The sequence below is a fragment of the Cnephaeus nilssonii genome, assembly GCF_951640355.1.
Source record: "Cnephaeus nilssonii genome assembly, chromosome: 14".
In the NCBI taxonomy this organism is placed as follows: Eukaryota; Metazoa; Chordata; class Mammalia; order Chiroptera; family Vespertilionidae; genus Cnephaeus; species Cnephaeus nilssonii.
In genome coordinates, this window is record NC_137085.1 from 48,630,916 (window position 1) to 48,656,641 (window position 25,726).

Below are 25,726 nucleotides of genomic sequence, written 5' to 3' on the forward strand. Positions count from 1 at the left end.
GGAAGAATTATCTAAACTCCTAGGTCTTAAGGGCTTATGTCCCTATTAATAGTGCTTTAACACTCAGTGATTTTATTTTTGCATTCATTGAATAAGGTTTTCTTTTCCTAGTTTTAGAAATGGACTAATACAGTGATGGGCAACCTTTTGAGCTTGGTATGTCAAACTTCGCCAAAAAACTGAGCATAACTCGGGTAGTGTGTCACTTTGAGGAAAAAACATTATTTCGCAAATGTTTCATCCTCAGGAGCAGCAAATGTTTCATCCTCAGCATGTGGCCGCCTCAGCGGCCGCGTGTCATCAGAAATGGCTACACGTGTCAGTGCTGACACGCGTGTCATAGGTTCACCATCACTGGACTAATAGAACATTTATGAGTTGTTCTTATGTTAAAAAATAACTAAAATCTAAATTAAACTGTTCTTTTACACTCAATTTTTAAAACACAGGTCTGAGTACCTTTCAAAAGAGTAAAGATTTCTCACTTGAGCTTGTTTTAACTTTTGAGAAACCAAAATAAACTCTGAAGATAGCTATAATTTTTACTCAGTATATAGATTTTTCCTTATTCAAGTGTTACATTGTTAGTATTTATTGTTATAATTAGATAATAATCTTCAAAATACATTTCTGATTTCAAGCCATTTATGTTTTAAATTTTCAATAGCTACATATAATTACAAGGAAGATGTAGCCTTGTATAATTAAGTAATTAAAATTACACAGTTTTATTGAAAGAAAAAATATTTTTTACATTTGTATTTTTCACATATATCTTTTTGTCTTTATCACATCTCTTTGGATTAAGTGGTAATATCTATTTTTCTTTCTCTTTGGGTTTCAACCTAAGTCTGACTTCAAAGTCTATCTTCTTGCCCACTCTCCTACATTGCAGAGAAAAACAGAATGTGAAGCTGAATATGTATGTGCATATACTGGCATAAACTAGTTATCATCCATTGTTTCTTCTCTATACTTTTCTTTTCAGAATCCAGATTATCTTCAGTATTCTATCAATACAGCTCTCTGCAGTTTAAACTCAGTGGTACATAAAGAAGATGATGAATCCAAAATGATGGACACTGTATAACTTGGTTAAGACTGCTGAGGCCAAGTACTATTTTGTTATAAGAAAGGAAGAACTTGGCTATTTTCTTGACACTTTTATGGGTGCTGCACTTTATTTTTGTTCGGTTTTTGATGGGAGGGGAAAAGAGTACTGAAATGTTTTGTAAAAATTTTTTTTATGCGCTGCTAGATTTTTTTGTTTTGGTTCTTTTTCCTGAAGAGAGGAGTGGTACCATATGTTGCAAGAAGTCAAACTGGACTTTGTTTTTTTGCTACTAAATTTGCCTTTAATCTTATTGTTCTTAATTTTGGAATCAAAGTATGAAAATCTGCACAAATGCAATGTTTACAAGAACTGGTTGATTCTAGAAGGCATCTGCTACAGTCTCTTTTTACATGGATGTATACATGCCCTACTCTACAAAAATGATTAAAGATAAAAATGTCCTTGTATCCTACTGCTAATTTAGCTGTCACATCTGGTGTTTTATCATATTAAAAGCAATAAATCAGTAATTGATAATCTACTTTACTAAATAAGCTGCGTAATACAAATTAAAACAGTCTTTCCCCTTAAAATAATAATACATTTGTATTTTTGGCACCATCAGTTAGAATCTTAGCTCTAATACCAAATTTATAGACAATAAATTAACCCCTTAAGTATTCTCAAAACTGTATTCCTTAGAAGTTGATTTTACCCTTTGACTTTTTTAATAGTAAGGGATATAGTGATTTAAAAAGTGAAAAAGCTAATATAGAGGGGGTTTTTTGTTTTGTTTTTTAATAAAACCAACTTCAAGCTCACCCTTAATTTCTTTACTTGACATAGTCTGGGATCTCAGGGAGCAAGTTTTAAAAGAATATTAATGGAAAAGGCGAGAAAAAAGATGGCGACCGGCAGGAAGGTAGGGAGAGAGAGAGTGTGAGTGAGGAACCCATAGAGGAGAGTGTAGATGTGTGTGGTGTGTGTGTGTGTATGAGATAGGGTCAGTTAGATTCTGCAGGTCTTCCAAGGGGCTCCCGAACAGGGCAGCCCTAGACGGCGGAGCCCCGCGCACAAAGCGGACACTTCTCGGCGGCTGGTGCGGACGCAGAGACCACGCCATCTTGAGAAACAGAGCTGCCTGAGACTCAGATCCTGGCTTCTGACACAAACCAGGACCCTGCAGCCACCGGGGACAGAGAACTGCTATCACAGCTTCAGACAAACAAACAACAAGAATTCAGACTTCCCGGCAGATTTCCGTGAGTCAAAGAGCCTATCCCCCTCCTCGCAGACGCTGATAGCGCCATAGTAACTGATAGACCTGCCCCTCCCCCAAGCTGCTGAGCGCCCACAGCGCGCAGAAAGCGCCATAGTAACTGATAGACGCGCCCTTCGCCCTAGCTGCTCACAGGAGCGCGCACAGCGTGCACAGACAGCGCCATAGTAACTGATAGACCCGCCCCCGGCCCAAGCTGCCGAGCTTTGCGCAGGGACGCGCTCCCTCTTAGGGAATTTGGCGCGCGCTCGCGCACGGGACAGAAGCAGCTCCCCGTCGGGGAAATCTGTCAGTGCGCACAGAGGGCTCCCCTTCGGGGAATTTGGGGGAATTTGGCTCGCGGGTCACAGCTCCCCCTTCGGAGATTCTTAAGAGCCTGCACAGAGGGGCTTCCCTTTGGGGAATTTGGCGCGCAGGACGGACTCCGCCCCCCTTCTGGGACTTTGGGAGAGTGCACTGAGCCGGCTCACCTTCAGGTTTTTAAGAAAGTGCGCTCTAGCCGGTTTGGCTCAGCAGAGAGAGCACACACAGGACGCAGCTCCACTTCAGGGAATTTGGCACGCCGGACACAGCTGCATGGGATCCCTGACTCACAGCGCATTCACACTAAGAGCCAGCGACCCCAATTGTTGGTGCGTGCACACACAGGGACCCTGATTCTCAACGAGAAACCGCACAAGGCAACAGAGACTTTGACACTCGAGTCTTGGTGCAGACACAGGGAAACTCTGACTCCTGGCACATGCTAAGGATCTCATTCTCGGCACATACCAACAGTGTGGTGCAGACAGGGCCCCTGATTCTAAATGTGCACACGAGACCACACAGAACACTGGGGACACTGATCCTGGGCAAGTCTGGTTCCCACCAACCAAAGACAGCCACACGTCCTAGTGTCAGAGCACTTCAGTGAAACTAGGGTGGAGCGAAGTCCCCACAGCACACGGCCCAGGTCCACGCAAACAGAAGCTTGAGCTTTCTGGTAATAGCCAGAATGGGGAAACGAAATAACTCACAGAGGAAAGAAAATGTGGAGTCGCCAAGAAAGGAAATTAGTGAAAATGAAGCTTGCAACATGACCGAAAAGGAATTCAGAGTAATGGTCATGGAATTTATACATCGGATGGATGAGAAAATCAACAACTTATGCAAGAATCAGGAAGAAATGAAAAGTGATATAGCTACAATCAAAAACACCATGGAAAGTTTCAACAGTAGACTACAAGAAGCAGAGGACCGAATTAGTGAGTTAGAAGATCAGGTACAGAAACAAGCTCAAGCTGAACAGCAATTGGAGAAAAAAATTAAAAAGCAGGAGGAAAGCCTAAGGGAACTTCGGGACAACATGAAACGAAGTAACATGCGTATAATAGGGCTGCCAGAAGGACAAGAAGAGCAGCAGGGATTAGAAAATCTATTTGAAGAAATAATGACAGAAAACTTCCCGGATATGGGAAAGATAAAAGTTACGCAAGTAAAGAGAGTCCCAAGCAGGATCAACCCCAAAAGACCCACGCCAAGACATGTCATAATTTCAATGGCAAATATAAATGATAAAGAGAGAATCCTAAAGGCGGCAAGAGAGAGACAGAGAGTTACCTACAAAGGAACACCCATCAGATTGTCAAATGATTACTCATCAGAAACACAACAAGCTAGAAGTGAATGGAAGGAGGTATACAAAGTGTTGCAAAGCAAAGGACTGAATCCAAGAATACTATATCCAGCAAGACTATCAATCAAAATTGAAGGGGAAATCAGGAGCTTTGCAGACAAAAAAAGCCTCAGGGAGTTTATCACCACCAAACCAGCAATGCAAGAATTGCTAAAGGGAATACTGTAAAAAGAAGAAATAAACAGGTAAGAAGGAATACAGACACAAAAATAGATATGACTGCAAACAAATACCTTTCAGTAATAACTTTAAATGTAAACGGACTAAATGCTCCAATCAAAAGACATCGAGTAGCTGAATGGATAAAAAAACACGACCCATATATATGCTGTCTACAAGAGACCCACCTCAGAACAAGAGACTCACACAGATTGAAAGTGAAGGGATGGAAAAATATCTTTCAGGCAAATGGAAATGAAAAAAAAGCTGGGGTAGCAATACTTATATCTGACAAAATAGACCTCAAAGTAAATGCCATAACAAGAGATAAGGAAGGCCACTTCATAATACTAAAGGGAGAAATCCAACAAGAAGAAATAATTCTGGTAAACATATACGCTCCCAATATAGGAGCACCCAAATACATAAAAAAACTCCTGGAGGATATCAAGGGAGAGATTAATAGCAACACAATCATAGTAGGAGACTTTAATACCCCACTATCACCACTGGACAAATCCTCTAAACAAAAAATCAGCAAAGAAACAGCAATCCTAAATGACTCACTAGACCAGATGGAATTAATTGACATCTTCAGAACATTTCACCCCAAAGCCACAGAATATACATTCTTCTCAAGTGCACATGGGTCATTTTCAAAGATAGACCATATGCTGGGTCACAGGCAAAGTCTCTTCAAATTCAAGAAGATAGAAATTATATCAAGCATCTTCTCAGATCACAGTGGCATAAAACTGGAAATCAACTACAATAAATACAATCCAAAGAAATCAAACACATGGAGACTAAACAGCATGCTATTAAACAAGGACTGGGTCACCAGAGAGATCAAGGAAGAAATAAAAAACATCATGGCAACAAATGACAATGAAAACACAACAATCCAAAATCTATGGGACACAGCGAAAGCAGTCTTGAGAGGGAAGTTCATAGCTCTACAGGCCTATTGCAAAAAACAAGAAACAATGGTAATAAATTACTTAACCCTACAACTCAAAGAGCTAGAAAAAGAGCAGCAAGAAAAGCCCAGTGTAACCAGAAGGAAGGAAATAACAAAGATCAGAGCGGAGATAAATGACATAGAGACCAAAGAAACAATACATAAGATCAACAAAACCAAGAGCTGGTTCTTTGAAAGGATAAACAAGATTGATGGACCTCTAGCCAGGCTCACCAAGAAGCAAAGAGAGAGGACCCAAATAAACAAAATCAGAAATGAAAGAGGTGAAATAACAACAGACCCCGCTGAGATACAAAGGATTGTTACAAAATACTACGAACAACTCTATTCCAACAAACTGGACAACCTGGAGGAAATGGACATATTCCTAGAAAAATATAACCTTCCAAAAATCAATCAAGAAGAATCTAAACAGCTCAATAGGCCAATAACTATGGACGAAATTGAAGCAGTCATCAAAAAGCTTCCGACAAACAAAAGCCCGGGGCCTGATGGCTTCACAGGAGAGTTTTACCAAACATTCAAGGAAGAACTAAAACCTATCCTCCTCAGACTATTCCAAAAAATTCAAGTGGAAGGAACACTTCCAAGCTCCTTCTATGAAGCCAGCATCACCCTAATACCAAAACCAGATAAAGACAACACAATGAAAGAGAATTACAGACCAATATCCCTCATGAACATAGATGCCAAAATCCTCAACAAAATTCTAGCAAATCGGCTCCAGCAGTACATCAGAAAGATCATACACCATGACCAAGTAGGATTTATCCCAGGAATGCAAGGATGGTACAATATCCGCAAATCAATAAACGTGATACATCACATAAACAAATTGAAAGATAAAAATCACATAGTCATATCAATTGATGCAGAAAAAGCATTTGACAAAATCCAACACCCTTTCTTGATAAAAACTCTCAACAAGGTGGGAATAGATGGCTCATACCTCAACATAATAAAAGCTATATATGATAAACCCACAGCAAACATCATACTCAATGGACAAAAACTAAAAACATTTCCCCTAAGAACAGGAACAAGACAGGGATGCCCACTCTCACCACTCCTGTTTGACATAGTACTGGAAGTATTAGCCATTGCAATTAGACAAGAAGAAGAAATAAAAGGCATCCAAATTGGAAAAGAACAAGTAAAGCTGTCTTTATTTGCAGACGACATGATATTGTACATAAAAAATCCGAAAGACTCCGTCAAAAAACTAATAGACTTAATAAATGAATTCGGCAATGTAGCAGGATACAAAATTAACGCCAAGAAATCTATGGCCTTCCTATACACCAATAGTGAACTTACAGACAGAGAGACTAAAAAGGCAATCCCATTTACCATCGCACCAAAAAAATTAAGATACCTAGGAATAAACTTAACTAAGGAGGTAAAAGACCTATACGCGGAAAACTACAGGACACTGAAAAAAGAGATAGAGGAAGACATAAACAGATGGAAGAACATACCATGTTCATGGATTGGTAGAATCAACATCATTAAAATGTCCATACTACCCAAAGCAATCTATAGATTCAATGCACTCCCCATTAAAATACCAACGGCATATTTCACAGACCTTGAAAGAACTCTCCAAAAATTCATCTGGAATAAAAAAAGACCCCGAATAGCCACAGCAATCCTGAGAAAGAAGAATAAAGTAGGAGGGATCTCAATACCAGATTTCAAGCTGTATTACAAAGCCACTGTTCTCAAAACAGCCTGGTACTGGCACAAGAACAGACATATAGATCAATGGAACAGAATAGAGAATCCAGATATTGACCCAAACCACTATGCTCAATTAATATTTGACAAAGGAGGCATGAACATACAATGGAATAAAGACAGTCTCTTCAATAAATGGTGTTGGGAAAATTGGACAGATACATGCAAAAAAATGAAGCTTGATCACCAACTTACGCCATACACAAAAATAAACTCAAAATGGATACAGGACTTAAACATAAGACGGGAAACCATAAAAATACTAGAGCAATCCACAGGCAGCAAAATGTCAGACATATGCCAAAAGAAATTCTTCACTGACACTGCCCCTAGGGCAATGGAAGCTAAAGAGAAAATTAACAAATGGGACTACATCAAAATAAAAAGCTTTTTCACAGCAAAAGAAACCATCAACAAAACAACAAGAAGGCCCACTGCATGGGAGAACATATTTGCAAATGGCATCACTGATAAAGGTTTAATCTCCAACATCTACAGGCAGCTTATACAACTTAATAAAAGGAAGATAAATGATCCAATAAAAAAATGGGCAACAGACCTAAATAGAATCTTTTCAAAAGAAGACAGAAGGAAGGCCAAGAGACACGTGAAAACATGCTCAACGTCACTAATTATCCGAGAGATGCAAATCAAAACAACAATGCGGTACCATCTCACACCTGTCAGAATGGCTATCATCAACAAATCAACAAACGACAAGTGTTGGCGAGGATGCGGAGAAAAAGGAACCCTCGTGCACTGCTGGTGGGATTGCAGACTGGTGCAGCCACTGTGGAGAACAGTATGGAGTTTCCTCAAAAAACTGAAAATGGAACTCCCATTTGACCCAGTAATCCCACTCCTGGGAATATATCCGAAGAAACTAGAAACACCAATTAGAAAGGATATATGCACCCCTATGTTCATAGCAGCACAATTCACCATAGCTAAGATTTGGAAACAGCCTAGGTGCCCGTCAGCAGATGACTGGATCAGAAAACTGTGGTACATCTACACAATGGAATACTATGCTGCCATAAAAAAGAAGGAATTCTCATCATTTGCAGCAACCTGGGAGGAATTGGAGAACATTATGTTAAGTGAAATAAGTCAGTCAATGAAAGAAAAATACCACATGATCTCACTCATTTATGGATAATAAAGAACATTATAATCTTGAACAAAAAGATAGATACAGAGACAGTAAAGCATCAAACAGACTGTCAAATTACAAGGGGAAGGTTAGGGAGAGGTGGGGGAGATAAGAGATCAATCAAAGGACTTGTATGCATGCATATAAGCATAACCAATGGATGCAAAACTCTGGGGGGTGGGGGCATATATGGGAGGGGGGTGTGGGGAGGGCAATGGTAAGATATGTACACATATAATACCTTAATAAAAAAATTAAAAAAAAAAAAAAAAAAAAAAAATAAATAAATAATGGAAAAAAAAAAAAAAAAAAAAAAAAAAAAAAAAAAGAATATTAATGGCCTGTAAGAACAAACAGGAAGAAGAATCTGATTTTTAAAATTGGGTTTATTGTTCATTTCACTCTGATGTAGCCAAGGACTTTTTTAAAAGACAAGAGAAATCTTGTAGAGCTAACTGCCTTGAGCTGCCAACTATTTACTTCTACAAATTTGGTATTCCTTGTGGATAATGATGGCTTTTACTGCATTTGTCATTTCTCTCTAGCTCAGTTACCATAGAATGCTGCTGAGTTTTACTACTTCCAATATAATTCACTTCAAATATAAGAGGATGTTTGATGATTCATTTTATTTGGAATTAGATGACAGTGCTAATTATGCTATCATTATGTGAGGATTAATCTTCTGACTTACAGGAACATGAGCTTTGATTTGTATTGAGTATAGTCTTTGGTTCAATCCCATTGAGACTAGTAGCAAACATTTGGAAGATGACTGAGATAGGTATACATGTCTCAACTTGTAAAACCAAATATTGCTAAGGGACACATATGATGATCAGACTTGTAACCATGGCCTCATTTGCACCTTGTTTTTACTAACTGGGGTGATAAGGCACTTAGTACCCATAGAAATGGACTGGAATTATTGAATCATACTTGTGTAACATCACAGTCTTACCCGTTTTCCGAATAAAACTCTTTTGTGCTTTTGATATAAAGATATGCTCTATAATAAAATGTTTGATTAACTTATATGGTAGTATTCATCAGCCTGTACATTTTTTTTTTAATTTTTTTACCAATGACCTAGTTACAGAAGCTTTTTGTTTTGTATTGTTTTCCGGTTCTGGAGCAACCTCTTATTTTTCCCTTCCTATCAAATAGAAAATAATGTACACAGAAGTAATATCCCCAATTTCACAGAAATGATACTTTCTGTTCTTCAACTTCACTTTCCCCCTTCACTTGCCTATAAACATCCAAATTGTTTTGAATTTCATTTTGCCTTTTTTAAGTTCGAGATAATGACTAGACTGGAAGGAGAGATATTATCAAAGAACTGAGTAAACAATGCTTCAAGGGTTTTTTGTTTTCTAAAACAGGTATTATTGAAGAGCTTTTTAAAAGCTATATGTATTTTTTATTTGCAAAGGGTAGTGTGTTCTATGTTTTAAATATGAAGGTATGATTGGATTTATTTTAGAAGCCACTGACTCATGCCATGATTTGCACTTAAAAACTATAATTTTTACATATTGAACAGTAAATTGACATTCTTTTCTTTTTTCTTTAGTACTAAGAACTAACTCCTATTAAGAGAAATGTTGTCTTCTCTGTTTCTTTTATATATATATATATATATATATATATATATATATATATATATATATATATTTTATTGATTTTTTTACAGAGAGGAAGGGAGAGGGATAGAGAGTTAGAAACATCGATCAGCTGCCTCCTGCACACCCCCCACTGGGGATGTGCCCACAACCAAGGTACATGCCCTTGACCGGAATCGAACCTGGGACCTTTCAGTCCACAGGCCAACGCTCTATCCACTGAGCCAAACCGGTTAGGGCTCTTTTCTGTTTCTTAATAGAGTATAGTAAACAAAGGGATAATTCGTATTTCAGGTTGGACAGTTTTCTCTTGACACAAACCATGGAAAGTACAAAAATGAGGGAAACATCTTTGACATCAAAACATCCTTCAAGCCCTAGCCGGTTTGGCTTAGTGGATAGAGCGTCAGCCTGCAGACTGAACGGTCCCAGGTTCGATTCTGGTCAAGGGCACATGCCTGGGTTGTGGGCTCGATCCCCAGTAGGGGGCGTGCAAGAGGCAGCTGATCAATGACTCTCATCATTGATGTTTCTATCTCTCTGTCGCTCTCCCTTTCTCTCTGAAATCAATAAAAATATATTTAAAAAAAAAAAAATCCATCAAGGCCCTAGCCAGTTAGGCTCAGCGGTTAGAGTGTAGAGTCCCAGGTTCAATTCTAGTCAAGGGCACATGTCCGGGTTGCGGGCTCGATCCCCAGTAGGGGGCGTGCAGGAGGCAGCTGATCAATGATTCATTGTGGATATTTCTATCTTTCCCTCCCTCCTGCTCTGAAATCAATAAAGAGATATTTAAAAAAATATATCCATCAAGGATTCTTGTTTCATTTGATAAAATTAATATTCTAATAAAATATTTTAAAAATAAAATAGCTATCACTCCATTTATTCCCTGTTAACTCATTTTATCAATGGTAGTGGAAATAATACTGATTTAAAATTATTCTCTAGGAGAGACAGATGGGTAACATTTTCATCCAATTGTACCATTAGTATCCAATTGTATCATTAATGGGTTCTTTCAAGTTTTGCCTAATTAGCTTATGATCTATATCTTTAGGAAAATCTTTCAGATTAGCATTCCTATTGCTCTTTTAAAAGTGAATTGCTAAAACCGGTTTGGCTCAGTGGATAGAGCATCGGTCTGCGGACTGGAAGGTCCCGGGTTCGATTCCGGTCAAGGGCATGTACATTGGTTGCGGGCACATCCCCGGTGGGGAGCGTGCAGGAGGCAGCTGGTCGATGTTTCTCTCTCATCGATGTTTCTAGCTCTCTGTCCCTCTCCCTTCCCCTCTGTGAAAAATCAATAAAATATATATTTTTTTAAAAAAGTGAATTAACATGCTGCCAAAAGAACATGAGTCTAGTAAATAGATTTTCTTACAGAATAAAAAATTGATTGTAGGTTTAGACAAAGTGATCCTGAAGTTATTAATCTTGGGATATTTTCAGAAAAAAATAAAAAGATGTCAACTTACTGTTCTCAAAGTCAGTCATGTATCTCAGTTCTTAAATTGATGTGGGACAGAAATGTACTTGGCTGGGTTTCAGCTAGGCTTTTTCTTTTTTGGTAGGAGGGGGGGATTTAAATTTCAATTTTGCCTCTATATCATACATGTTTTATTAAATTCTATGCATCCATTTCCCATCTATAATGGACACGTATGTACTGTTTCACAGGTCTGAGAAGTATTTGCTTGCTTGCTACATAAGCTAATGGAAGGATACAAAGATGAATAAAAGTTGATTAAAATTGCTTACAATCTGATACGTCACAACCATTCTCATAAGTCTTAATTAGACTTGAAGTTAGATCTTTTCTAAATAGGAAAATAAAAATTCCTAGATCTTTTGTTTTTTTAAACAGCATGATTCTTCGTGCTGTTTACTTTTCAAACATTTATTTAGAGTCCATTGGTGAAATATGACACATCGCCAGATTGATTTACACTTTGGTAAAATCCTTCCAAAGTGCAGTGTGGCATGACAGATTAACTTTACTCGATGCATATCGAGTAAAGTTAATCTGTCATGCCATATATATATATATATATATATATATATATATATATATATATATATATGATCTTTAGTGAGCTTTTATATATATATAAATATATTTTTATTGATTTCAGAGAAGAAGGGAGAGAGAGACATAGAAACATCAATGAGAGAGAATCTATCTGCTGCCTCCTGCATGCCCCCTACTGGGGATGGAGCCTGCAACCTAGGCATGTGCCCTGACTGGCAATTGAACCGTGCATTACCTCTTGGTTCACAGGTCAATGCTCAGCTACTGAGCAACACCAGTGGGGCTAGTGAGCTTTCTTTAAAAAAAAAAAAAAAGGCAGATTGAGTAAGGTATGAACATCACAAAATATATCAGCTTTTCCCAAAAGCTTTAAGCACAGCTAGACTTTATTTTGAATGGATTTAAACATTTTTTAATTGTAACTGCCAAAATCACAATCTTGGATTGTGAAGACAATCAAGCTGTTTCTGCAGTTTACTAGTGTCTGGGAATATTTTCTTTTGTCAATGAGAAGATACAACTTATAAACATGTTTTAAAATACAAATTTAGCCCAGCTGGTGTGGCTCAGTGGTTGAGCGTCAACCTATGAAGCAGGAGGTCACAGTTCGATTCCCAGTCAGGGCAAATGCCCCGGTTATGGGCTTGATTCCCAGAAGGGGGTGTACAGGAGGCAGCCAATGGATGATTCTCTCTCATCATTGATGTTTCTATCTCTCCCTCTCCCTTCCTCTCTGAAATCAATAAGATACATGTTTCAAAAAATACAAATTTATTCTTGCTAGTAATAGCAAGTATTACAACAGTTTAATTTGAGGTCTGTAATTAGCATGATTTGTTTTTAACATAGGTAAGTTTTGCCACAGTGAGTATCCAAATACTTTGCTGGAATGCCATTATGAATAGCTGTGTGTAGTTGGGAAGGAGGGGTAGCTGTGGGCTGGGGTTTAGGAATTTAAGCCAGTGTTTAACCTATTTCAAATGGAATTGAGGAATAAATTTTCTGGTGGTATTAACTGCCAATATTCATTTCCCACAACACACTTCGCTTATATAAGTTGCACCAAAATAACTATGGTACTCCAGAAAATAGGGTAATGGGGTTAAGTACAGTTCTCATTATCCTTTAAGACATAGTAGCCTCTAGCCATGGCACTCAGCTCCAAACATTTCCATATAGCACATAAATCATAATGTCATTACAGCATCATTTTTTTAGCAGATGCGCTCCTCGGCAATGATACTCTTCATCAGAACTGTCTGTGGCAGCGGTCACCAACCTTTCAGACCTCACGGACCACCAGTGGTCTGCGGATCACCCGTTGGTGACTGCTGGTCTATGATATTAACTCAGCATAAAACAAGTTCTTTTTGTTTGCTTTAATAAAGAAAAAAACAATAATGCAAGTGTTTTATATAAAATAAAGTAATGGCTATATGTGCAAGACTTTGGGTTTGGTGTTTTGGGAGGAGGAAGGGAATGGTGATAGGGAAGACAATACTTTATAGCATGAGGCAAAGTATAACATGAAATGAAAGCAGCCTGTGTACTGTTTGAAGAGTTATTAGAAACCACTCACTAATTGAGAAGCCAGTGAGTCATCAGGGCATGAGAACGGAAGGTGAGAAGGAGTGGGCCCTGTGAACTACCAAGACAAAGTGGTACCCACAGTTCTAAACTGCTGATAAACTGATAAACTGGTGATAATTCATAAGTTTAGTAGTTCACAACATTTTTTAGAAAGCACATAATAGTAACATTCAAATAAGACATTATAGAAAGTTTTACAAAGAACAGATTGTTTGCTGTAATCCTTTTTAAAAGCCTTGGTCCATTTTGAAAGATCAAATTGAGTTTTTAAAAAATCAAAAGAAAGGAAAAGTTTTTTTCTCCCCACAAAATACATAAGAACCACTGATTGGCAGTTGAATTTTCAGTGCCTAGAATAAAACAGATCGTATTTTCTGTTAATAACAGCTTGTACAAGGACTTGTTTCATTTGATTTGGCACCAAGCAAAGTCAGAGTACATATGCCATTGAAGATACAGTCGAGTTTCTCTCCCTCTCGTACTGCTCCACTCCCTACCAGACCACAGTACATACGCATGCATCCTGTGGCCCCAGTAAGGAATCACATCATTTTTATTTTTTAGAGAAGCTGCTTAGGTTACACTCATCAGCAAAGTTCTTTACCCTTAAGATAGGACAGCAGTGAATGCTAGGAATAAACTCCTTCAGCAAACTCAATTAGTTCCTCGTCCTGGCATCCCTTTCATTGCCATACCAGTTAATTATGATTGCTACATTTGTCAAGGGAATTTTCCCCAAGCAAACGTGATCTGTTTCCCAATGACAGCGCATGCTTACTTTACCTAGTGCCATGGTGTTTTGGTTTTTTTTAATTTTTTTTTCTACTTGAATGTTACTCATCAAGGCAGATCAGACATTTTGATTAAAGAGAGAAACTGGCAAGTAGATCCAAAAGCACATCTCTTAACCAAAGTAACATCTGAAAACATAGGTCTTTACATTTTCCTTTGAAAATTCAACTCCAGTCTTTTTGCAGGACTTAGGTCAATTTCTAATATAAATACTTTCCTATATGCTAACTGATACATTTTTATAGCAAATTGAAAATTCTGAGTAACTTAAAGGTACATTTAACAACAAAATAAGTACAACATATATGGCTAGCTTATAATTTCTTTGTGTAGAGGCAGAAGTGAATTTGCATCCTGCAACTAATCTGTAAATCCAGTTCTTTTTTTCGGGAATTTTATAGACACTGTGTCCCACGGAGCTAGTATGGCTTTTTTGGCATCACTCTAAGCAAAAGCCTCTGATGAGACTTCTCCCAAATGACATGGAATTTTTTTTCTTTACTTTTCCAGAAAAATAAGGAAATGTTATTAACCACTTAATCTTCTAAACAAAGGTTAGAGTGAGACCGATTGCTCTTTTAGTTATGCTCTAAAAGACTTTTCAAAAGTTTTGTTAGACATCTCTGATGTTTTCAAATAGCACACTCAAAGAAGATAACTGGATAAAACATACTAGATGATGTCAAAATACAAATCTTAGTATCTGACTCATTTGGCACATCTTAATTTCCAGAATAAAATCAGTAGAAATGAACTAATATAATTTTTGAAGAATTCATACATGTCCGAGTCTTAGGACAAGGAGCTTCTGAATGCACAGATAAGGAGCTTCTGCTCATCTTACTAGTTACACGGGCTTTTCCTCAAGGAGTAACTGATGATTTCTGGTTTATTTGTGGCACTTTTGTTTGTAGGAAGGCATATACATCGGGCCAGATCTTGTTGGTTTCGGTTCCTGAGAATGTTTCCAACACTCCTTTTTTCCTAAAGGTGACAAAACCAAAAACACAAGTCTGAGTCTTCCTCATAAACTCTTTCAAAGTGATTCTTAAAAGACTAGAGGCCCAGTGCAGGAATTCGTGCATGGGTGGGGTCCGGCCAGCCTGGCCCAATCGGCTGCGAGGTTGACCGGCCAGCCCCAACCCCAATCGGGGTGGGGAGGGCCAGCCAGGGGCGGGGCCAGCCAGGGGGAGGGGCCATGGGTGGTTGGCCGGCCGGCCCTGCCCCCTGGTCAAACTCCCGTTTGAGGGGACAATTTGCATATTAGTCTTTTTATTATATAGAACTAGTAGCCCATCGTGTGATATCGCATGCAGTAGGCCGCCCGCCGCTTCTGCAGGAGCTGGTGGGAATCACAGTGCGCCGCTGGGAGCCGCACTGCTTCCACGGGAGCCCTGTGGCTTCCGTAGGAGGCGGAAGCGAGCTGCTGGCACCCATGGGATCCAGGAGGGAGTTGCGTGGCTTCCGCGGGGGCCAGGAGGGACCCACGCCGATTCCACGGGAGGCGGGAAGGAGCTGCGCCGTTTCCACAGGGGCCGGGAGGGACCCGCGCTGCTTCTGTGGGAGGCGGGCTTTCCGTCTCCTCTCCGGGCCTGTACTTGGCCGTGGAGGCTGCAGGCCAGCCCCCTGTCCCTGTCCGTGTCCACTCTGGCTCTGGGCACGGCCACGAAGCAAGCATTCCGCCGGCCGCTCACGCTGTCCACTCTCAGCGGCCACCCCCCCGGGACTGGGGGACTCTGGCGGGGCTGAGAGGACTGGGCGCTGCCATCTTGTGGCTATTGGCACCGCCATCTTTGTGACGAAGTGACAGTTGATTTGCATATTACCCCTTTATTAGATAGTATGATAATGATGTAGGGTCTCCATAAGTGTAGGTCTGTGTGATCAAGAGAAAGAGGCATTTGGCTGGGCATTGGAAAACCTGGGTTTTGGTTTCAGTGGTGTCCTTTGGCTTACGGAAATGGTCACAAGATTCCAGTGGGATTGTCCCCACTTCCCAGCTTCACGGATGGACATGATGAGCTCATCAGTGCCAACTCTAGGACTTCTGTTGGCCAAGAGGCTCTCTTTTCTGCTGGGGTAGCTGAACTGGGAGGAGGTTAAGTGCAGTAAGCAGCAGTTGAGGGACTTACACAGGGAGAGCCCCCGTGAGATTGTGGCCAACACAGGAAAATGGAGCTGAGAGTGACGAGCCCAAACACACTGAACAAGCTGGATCCAGCATTCACCTTTGGACATTTTAGTTACAGGACCAATAAATTTCCCTTTTGCTTAGACTAGTGTGAATTAGGTCCCTGATTGGTATAAGCACATTTTATGATAAATGTCATTTACCCAGCTCTCTGCTTCACCCCAGATAGAAGGTGAGAGTTTCTTGGGTTTGGGCAGGGCAAATAATAGCTAACACTGATTGATTTTAATAGTGCCAGGGCTGCCATAAATATTTACGTGGATTCTCTCACTTAATTCCCTTAATGACCCTATAAAGGAGGTACTATTTAATATTGCCCTGATTTTACAAATGAAAAATTTGTGGCATAGAGGTTGAATCCCTTGCCCAGGGCCCCGGTGCTGGCAATCTGCAGAGCCAGCCTCATTACACAAATCACAAAATTACAGTAACAGCTACTGTAGAAAGTGGATCGCCAACTCCCTTATAATTTTAACCTCCAGAAATATCTATTAAAACAATTTGCAGACTATTATTTTAGTTTCACTGCATACTTTCCCTATTACAACAACAACAACAACTGATCATTATAAAGTGCTATGTGTCAGAAATAATTTCTAAGAGTTACACATATGAACTCAGTCTTTCAACCTTCTATTCTAACCCCCATTTTGCAGAGAAGGAAACAGGTTAAGACCAAGATAATAAAGGAGGAGCTGGGATTTGAATTTAGCCTGGCTCCAGAGTCTGTGCCCTAAACACAACACTATTTTGTCCGGACAACTGTGTCATTATTCAGTAAGTGAATGAATAAAAGGAGAGGGGACGGGTAAGGAAACTGGATTGTTTCTTAGCCTGAGTTAAATATTATTTAGTATAGATACCATATTCTGTTGTGGGCAAACAAAACTATGTTAGAATATAAGCTTTTAGCCAGGCTGGTGTGGCTCAGTGGTTGAGCGTCAACCTATGAAACAAGGGTCACCGTTTGATTCCCGGTCAGGGCACATGCCTGGGTTGTGGGCTCAATCCCCAGTGTGGGGCGTGCAGGAGACAGCCAATCGATGATTCGCTCTTATCATTGATGTTTCTATCTCTCTCTCCCTCTCCCTCTCTGAAATCAATAAACATATATTTTAAAAAAAGAATATAAGCTTTTAAAGATGATTAACCAAATAAATGATCTGAGAATTGGCTGCCATTTGAGTCTTCTGTCCTATAGGGACAGGAAGTGGATATTATTAGGGTTGCTTCCCCAGCATTCATTCCAGCCCTCCCTCCACCAGACAGCAGAATCTGGGTGAGACTGACCCCCTCCCAGCTCCAGGTGTGGACCAATCACTCCCACCCCAGTGACTGCTTTAGGGATGGGCAGAAACCTCGGCCTCCAACAGTTAGTGCAGGGCATTCTCTGACCACAGTGGCTGTTCCAGTGGGTTCAGCCTGCATGACACTTGGGGCTTGTGTTCCCTGGGGGAAAGGTGACCCCTCAGCCCTTCAGCAAAGGGCTGTTCCTGGCAACTGTCAAAGTCAATACAAAGCTGAGGGAATGGCAAAACGAATCAAACTGAAGCATGACAGAAGCCCAGCCTACCATCTGGACTTCTCTATTACACATGCTAATGCACTGCCTTTATGGTCTAATTCAATTTGAACCGGATCTTCTGATGTTTTAACATTTTAGCTGTAAAGCATGGACGATGGAAAACTGCCTTGGAGCTTGATCGTGCAGAGAAGTTCTGAAAAGCGACAGACTCACTGGTAGTATTCCAAGACTGGCTCTGTCTGAGCTTCGTAAGCCTTCAGTCTCTTGGCAACCGTCTCCGGTTTATCGTCGTCACGCTGCACGAGAGGCTCCCCAGTCAGATCATCGATGCCCTAAATGGGAGTCAGGGCACGCTGGTATCAAACATTTTTATAAGCAGTTATAGGATTTTTTTAACAGATTTCTTCTCTATGCAAACACCAAGCACACAAATGTACTTTTAAATAAACGGAATCAAATCCAAACCCAGATCATTGCAGCACAGAGCCATATCAGTCACCTTCTCCTTAGAGTAAAAGGTTCTCTAAGCAGCCTCTAAATAATTTCATGTTGTAGACGAAAAAGGGGTCTTACAAAAAGTACCCTCACAGGGTGACCTGATCATAAACTCCTAACTGGGCAGGTCATAGAGGGTAGTCATGCCCCAGGCATATAACTTCTTTAAGAAAAGGTTTATCTTTGCCTTAAGTAAGCCCTGTCCATTGTTTCTGTGCATCTAGGTGACACACCTTTGAAATGACTCAGACCCCTCAGAAGCCACCCTCAAGAGAGCATATAATCGTGTTAACTATCCTGTAATCCAATCCCCACCTTCTTGTCATCTTCCTGATGTTCCCTCCTTAATTCCAAATGCATGAAAGAAGCTGTCAACTGCCATTCTGGGGAGCATTTTTCTCAGTCTGTTGGGATCTTGTTTCCAGGCGTATCCTGTTTGGCTCAATTTTTTATAGAAATTCTCTATAGGTTTGGGCTTTCTTATGTTGACCTAAATAAGCCAAGGTGTCGCTAACCCCTATTGCCCCAACTCCTAACACACCCCCTGACACAGAGTAGAAAATCAATAAATGCTTTCGGAGGAATAACCCCTGTCACTCCTGAGACGCCTCCACTAACAAACTGAGTGGACCAGACAAGGACTACACCAGAACCTGAGACTGCACCCTTAGGAGTTTGGGGCAGGAAGGATTTTCCAAGGTCATAAAACTTCTGCCTGAGAGCAAGAGGACTCGGAGACTGCTATGTGGAAGGCCAGTTCCATCACAACTACTCACCACAGTTTTGGGAGGGTTGAATTCGATGTTGTAGACACGGCCGCTGGCTGGATGAATCCAGCGAGCTGTGAGGCGCTGCTTAACGACCTCAAAGGGCACCTTCAGATTAATCACGGTGTCTATTTTATAAACTTTATCCAGGGCTTCTGCCTGAGGAAGAGTCCTTGGGAAACCTTTACCAAAAAAAAAAAAAAAAAAAAAAGATGAAGAAGAAAAGAGAGAAAGGAAGGAAGGGAGGGAAGAAGGAAGAGAATTAGTGAATGTTGAGCAATCTGAACAGAAGCAGTAACACCAGCCAAGCAGATCACAGCTGTAGGGCAACTGTGATAATTTCATGTGTTGACTTGATTGGGCCACAGGGTGCCCAGATATTTGGTCAAACATTTTGGGTGTGTCTGTGAGAGCGTTTTGGATGAGAGTAACATGTAAATCAGTAGACTGAGTAAGGCAGATTTTTCTCCCTAATGTGGGTGGCCTCACCGAATCCCCTGAAGGTCTGCATAGAACAAAAGGGCTGACCCTCCCCTGGATAAAGAGGGAGCGCCACCTGCCCTGGAGCTGGGACGTGGGCTTTCTCCTGCCTTCAGACTCAAACTGGCACAGCTCTTCCTGGGGCTCGGTCCTGCTGGCCTTCAGACTGGAAGCCCTCCTGCACCCCCAGCTTACCAGCTCACCCCGAAGATCCTGGGACTTGTCAGCCTCTGTGACAATTGCTTACAATAAATGTCAATGTCTCTCTGTCTCTCTGTCTCTCTGTCTCTCTCTCTCTCTCTCTCTCTGTCTCTCTCTGGAAACTAAAAATCAACACATTCGGCCACACCTCTGCCGGTTTACAGTTGATTTTAAGTTACCCTCCAGCTTTCCTGTGTGGTAATCCTCCTTGCCATAAAATATTCTCAAAAGAGGGTACGGAACTAAGGTCACATCAGAAGGGACCTTAGGAATCATGCAGCCCACAGCCCTCCCATGCAGATGAAGAAGCAGGCCCAGAGAAGGCGACTGGCCCAGGCCTCAGGGTGAGCAGTGGCAGAACTCGGGCTCTCTGCCCACCATCCACGAGGTCTCAGCAGCCCAGGAAATGCTCATTCTGCTGCCCACACTCATTCTGGGCAGCTGAAATGTTAATGACACATCACTTACCATCCAATAGCCAGTTATACTGGGTGAGGTTTTTCAGCTCATGCAAGGCCAGCCGAGTCATGATATCATCTGGGATGAGCTTCCCTTGTTCAATGAGAGTCTTGGCTAACACACCAATTTCTACAGCAGAATGAGGGGGGAAAGCAAATCAGCAATGATCACATAAGTGAAAAGACAACCCACTGAATGGAAGAGCGTTTTTATAAATCATGTATCTGATAAAGAACTTGTATCTAGAATATCTAAAGAATTCTTACACCCTAGCCCAGTGGTCGGCAAACCGCGGCTCACAAGCCACATGGGGCTCTTTGGTCCCTTGAGTGTGGCTCGGTGTTAGAACCACTTCTTCAAAATAGACTCGCCCAGGCCGAAAACCGACTTCTGCACATGGGCCACGAAGTTTCAATGGCACTGTACGTGCGCACCCGCACGTGGTATTTTGTGGAAGAGCCAGACTCAAGGGGCCAAAGAGCTGCATGTGGCTCAAGAGCCGCAGTTTGACGACCACTGCCCTATTCGGTTTGGCTCAGTGGATAGAGCGTTGGCTTGCAGACTGAAGGGTCCCGGGTTCCATTCCAGTCAAGGGCACATGCCCAGGGTTGCAGACTCAATCCCCAGTAGGGGGCTTGCAGGAGGCAGCCGATCCATGATTCTCTCTCATCATTGATGTTTCTATCTCTCTCCCTCTCCCTTCCTCTCCAAAATCAATAAAAATGTTTTTTTTTAAAGAATTCTTACAGCTCAACAATAAAAGAACCCACTTTTTAAAATGGGCAAAGGATTTGAATACAAAAAGTAGATATATAAATAGCCAATAAGCACATTAAAAATGCTTAACATCATTAATCATTAGGGAAATAACAAATGGTAACCACAATGCAATGCCACTTCACACTCACTAGAATGGCTATAATCAGAAAGATAAATAAAAAGTGTTGGCAAGAATGTTGAGAAATTGAAACCCTCATATATTGTTGGTAGAATTATAAATGGTGTCGCCAATTTGGAAAGTAGTATGGCAGTTTTTCAAAAGGTTAAACAGTTACCATATGACCTAGTAATTCCACTACCGGGGGTATATATATATATATATATATATATGATATATATATATATATATGAAATAAAAACATGTGTCCACACAAAACTTATATATGGATGTTCATAGCAACACTATTCACAATAGCCAAAAAGTAGAAACAACCAAATGTCCATCAAGCAATGGAGAAGTAAAATGTGGCATATCCATACAAAACTTTATTATTCAGTCATAAAAAGATGTGAAGTACTGATACATGTTACAAAGTGTGTGAACTTTGAAAACATGCTAAGTGACAGAAAAGACACATATTGTTCATTCCATTTATATGAAATGGTCACAAGAGCCAAATCTATGAGACAGAAGGAAGATTAGTGGTTGCTGGGAGCATTAGAGAAAAATGCAGAATGACTGCTAATGGGACTAGATTTTCTTTTTAAGGTGATAAAAATGTTCTAAAATTGCTTGTGGTGATGGTTGCACAACTCTGAATGTGATATGAAACACTGAACCATATATTTTAAGAGGGTTAACTTTATGTGAATTATATCAATAATGTGTGGGGTGTTTTCTTTTTTTAAAGGAACGATGAAAAATGCTTGGTAAGCAAAACAAAAAGCCATTCATAATTCCACCACTACTCAAGAGATAATTATTGTTAAAACTAATAATATAAAAACCTCTAAATATTATGTTTTGTGAAAAAATAGTCCCATGCATAGTCTAATAGTCTTTTTCATTTATTACTAACAACTCTCTATATCAATAAACATTTGAATACAATAGTTATTAAAATCTAAAGCCTGTAATGCTCCCATTAGAGTTTATTTAAAAGAAAAACAAATTATTCAACTCCCTATGTCTAAGAAGTTTATTATATTTCAAATTTTTACCCCCTCCTAAAATTAAATGCAAGGAACCTTGTCCAGCATATTCTTTGAACAATTGGTTACATATATTCCCTTTATTTCCTATTATTTAATACTAGAGGCCCGGTGCACGAAATTCATGCACGGGGGTTGGGGGTGTCCCTCAGCCTGGCCTGCACCCTTTCCAATCTGGGACCCTCAGGGGATGTCATCCTAAACTGGCAGTCGGACATCCCTCTCGCAATCCAGGATCGCTGGCTCCTAACTGCTCGCCTGCCTGCCAACCTGATCCCCATAACTGCTCTCCCCTGCCAGCCTGATCACCCCTAACTGCCTCTGCCTTGGCCTTGCCACGATGGCTTTGTCCGGAAGGATGTCCAGTCTAATTAGCGTATTACCCTTTTATTAGTATAGATTGTATCTGAACAGACTCCTCATAAAAATACTATTTCTTTCTGGATTCAAAAATTAACAAATTTGGGCCCTACCCGGTTTGGTTCAGTGGATGGAGTGCTGGCCTGTGGATTGAAGGGTCCCGGGTTCAATTCCAGTCAAGGGCACATACCTTGATTGCAGGCTCCACTGGGGCCCTGGTTGGGGAGCGTGCAGGAGGCAAACATCTCTCTCATATCGATGTTTCTCTCTCTGTGTCTCTCCCCCTCCCTTCTACTCTCTTTAAAAGTTGATTGTTCAAAATAAGCTAATTTTCTACAAAGGTATACACAAATAAAAATAGGAAAGGAAGGTTAGAGGAAAATAGGGAAGGTTAAAAACATCAGGAATTCTAAACATACAGACATCAGTCTGAGAGATAAGTGTTAGCATTATATAAAAAGCCATTTTTAATTCTACATCTCCTTTTAAAGTTTGGTCATTCTTATAATATTATCCAAACCAACCATACCTCATATCTGAATTTGTTTGGAAAAATAAATTAAATAAATAGGCACTTTGTTTGTATGAAGAACAAAGGAGGGCCTGGCCAACCTGTGAATAACAGTTGCTTTTTACATGTGCCAAGGGCTACAGAGAATTAACCTAGTTTCTGCCAAAATTACTTTTAGCAAAGTACATAAAAGTTTATTTTTATAACATGTCAAAAGAGCCCTAGACAGTTTGGCTCAGTGAAGGGAGCATCGGCCTGTGGGCTAAAGGGTCCCGGGTTCGATTCCAGTCAAGGGCACATGCCTAGGTTGTGGGCTCCATCCCCAGTAGGGGGCATGCAGGAGGCAGCCAATCAATGATTCTCTCTCATCATTGATGTTTCTCTCTTTCCGTCTCCCTTCCTCTCTGAAATCAATAAAAATACATGTTAAAAATAAAAAAACATGTCAAAAGAAAACAAAACTATCAGAATGACAGGGAATGAGACAAATGATAGGTTTACACCCAGTCAAAGATTTACACAAACCTTTTGCAAATAATAAAGACTCAAGTCAATATAGTGGTTCCCTCTGGGGAGAGGAAGGAGATATTGTGGAGTTAGAGTGAGAGGCCCCAAAAGTACTGTTTTTCTGCCTGGGGTAAATGGGCATTCATTTTATTCTTCTAACCATACAAAAACAATTGTAATACCTTCATGCATGGGATAGTTCACAAGATTATCTACACTAATAAAAGAGAAATATGCAAATTGACCTACCTCCACAACACCCACCAGCCAATCAGGCGTGAGTATGCAAATTAACCCAACAAAGCTGGCGTGTTAATTTGCATACACAGACACTGAGTAAAGACTGAAGGCTCAGCCCAAGCCAAGACTGAAGACTGAAGACAACTGAAGACTGAAGAGGCTTGGCTTCTCTGCTGCAGCCGGAGTGGAGAAGCCAAGCCTTGAGATGGCTTCTCCGCTGCAGCCAGAGCGAAGGCCTGGGTCCTGAGTGCCGGAGGAAAACTGGTGCCGGCAACCAGGGGAAGGAAGGCCGATTGCACGAATCTTCACGCAACAGGCCTCTAGTATTGAAAATAAAAACCTCTCTTGACCACTGGTCCTCCCTCCAACCATCACCCAATCTCTCTCCTTCAGTGAAACACCTAGAGAGAGCTCCCATCCCAGTTCTATACTCCTCTCCTTCCCACTCTGCTTCAGGATAGAAATGCAACTCAAGAACTGTATGAAGGCCCTGGGTCTGGCTTGAATGTCTCTCCCCCACCTTCCTCCCCACCATGTCCACCAAACACACAAGCCATGCCCCTAGCAAGGAGCTCCGCATCCCCTGGGTCCTCTTAGCCTCTGCATATGCCTCTGCATATGCCTCTGTCTCTTCTCTGCTGCCTGATAAGCTCTTCCCATCCTTCAAGATACATCCTTAACCCTTTGCACTCACTTGCTTTTTTCTCGATTCTTTTATTCTAATGCTAACCGTGTCGAGTCACACTCGACATCCGAGTGCAAAAGGTTAAAGGGACTTTCAATGCGAACCTTCAACCTTGTAGGCAACCGGAAGTTCCTCCTTTGGACTTCCATGTGGCAGACTTGTCTCCATTGGAGCACTATCACGCTGCTGAAACTAGCTGTTTATGTATTATTATGGATCAAACTGGGCCCCTCTCAATCCATATGTTGAAACCCTAACCCCCAATGTAGCTGTATTTAGAGGGGACCTTTAAGGAAACAATGAAGGTTAAATGAGTTCCTGAATGTGGGGCTTTCACCCAATCTGACTGATGTCTTTATAAGAAGAGGAAGAGACACCAAGAATGTATGCAACAGAGGAAAAGTCCCATGAGGACACAGTGATAAGGCAGCCCTTTGCAAGCCATGAAGAAAGGCTACACCAGAAACTAACCCTGTCAGCACTTTGATCTTGGACTTCCAGCTTCCAGAACTATGAGGAAATACATTTCTGTTGCTGAAGCCATCTCGTCTATAGTATTCTCTTATGGAAAACTGAGAAGACGAACATACACGGCCACTTGTCTCCCATGCCTACATTCCAATTGTGAGCATCCCCAAGCATGTCAAACTCGTGGCCACATGCCGAGGCCGCGAGTTGGACAAGCTTGAAGTGAAATATACTTGTCTCTGTTTCTCCAGCACCTAGCATACGTTAGGTACTTGATGAATCCATGGATGGATAGATGGAGAAATGAGCTGCCGTGATTCCCGTGGATTCTAGCACTGGGATTTTAAGAGGCCTAACTTATTTTGTTTTAGAAAAAATATAGCAAAAGCCTACTTTTTTTGAGACGGTATTTATCATCAGGTTCATCTTTTTAAAACGCTCTTTAAACTATTTAAACAAACTTTAGTACACCCACAAAATAACAGAAAGCGGTGAAACAATCCAGATGTCCATAAGTCAAAGGATAAACAAAATGTAGTATATCCATTCAATGGAATATTATTCAGCAATAAAAGGGAATTAAGTATCAACACATATTACAACACAGTAAGCCTGGGAAACATGCTAAGTGAAAAAATCCCACACATGGAAGACCATGTTTTGTATGATGCCATGTGCATGAAATGTTCAAGTAAGAAAATTGAGACAGAAAGTACATTAGTGTTGCCAGTGGCCCAGGTCGGATGGGGTGAGGTGGGAATGGGAGTCACCGCTAATGAGTATGATGAGGTTTCTTATGGGGAAATGTTCTAAAAGAAAATTAAAATCCT

General features: G+C 40.7%; 2 protein-coding genes across 5 annotated transcripts in view; one reads left to right on the forward strand and one right to left on the reverse strand.

Moving 5' to 3' along the window:
* The window catches only part of CDC37L1 (cell division cycle 37 like 1, HSP90 cochaperone), a 54,632-nt gene extending 36,568 nt beyond the window's left edge, over positions 1 to 18,064 (forward strand). Inside the window, exon 7 of one of the 3 annotated variants that reach the window (XM_079790384.1) lies at positions 17,930 to 18,064. In XM_079790384.1, the coding sequence (XP_079646510.1) occupies positions 17,930 to 17,935 (6 nt within the window). In that variant the 3' untranslated portion in view covers positions 17,936 to 18,064. Of the gene's footprint in view, positions 1 to 988; positions 3,339 to 17,929 lie in introns of those variants that run through there. The other 2 variants (XM_079790383.1, XM_079790385.1) reach the window with 2 other exon arrangements.
* The window catches only part of AK3 (adenylate kinase 3), a 55,804-nt gene that overhangs the window by 24,763 nt on the left and 5,315 nt on the right, over positions 1 to 25,726 (reverse strand). For both annotated transcript variants that reach the window (XM_079790386.1, XM_079790387.1), the window contains exons 2-5: positions 20,203 to 20,322; positions 19,063 to 19,235; positions 18,005 to 18,123; positions 14,920 to 15,059 (exon numbers count right to left, since the gene is read on the reverse strand). In XM_079790386.1, the coding sequence (XP_079646512.1) occupies positions 14,939 to 15,059; positions 18,005 to 18,123; positions 19,063 to 19,235; positions 20,203 to 20,322 (533 nt within the window). In that variant the 3' untranslated portion in view covers positions 14,920 to 14,938. The remainder of the gene's footprint in view (positions 1 to 14,919; positions 15,060 to 18,004; positions 18,124 to 19,062; positions 19,236 to 20,202; positions 20,323 to 25,726) is intronic.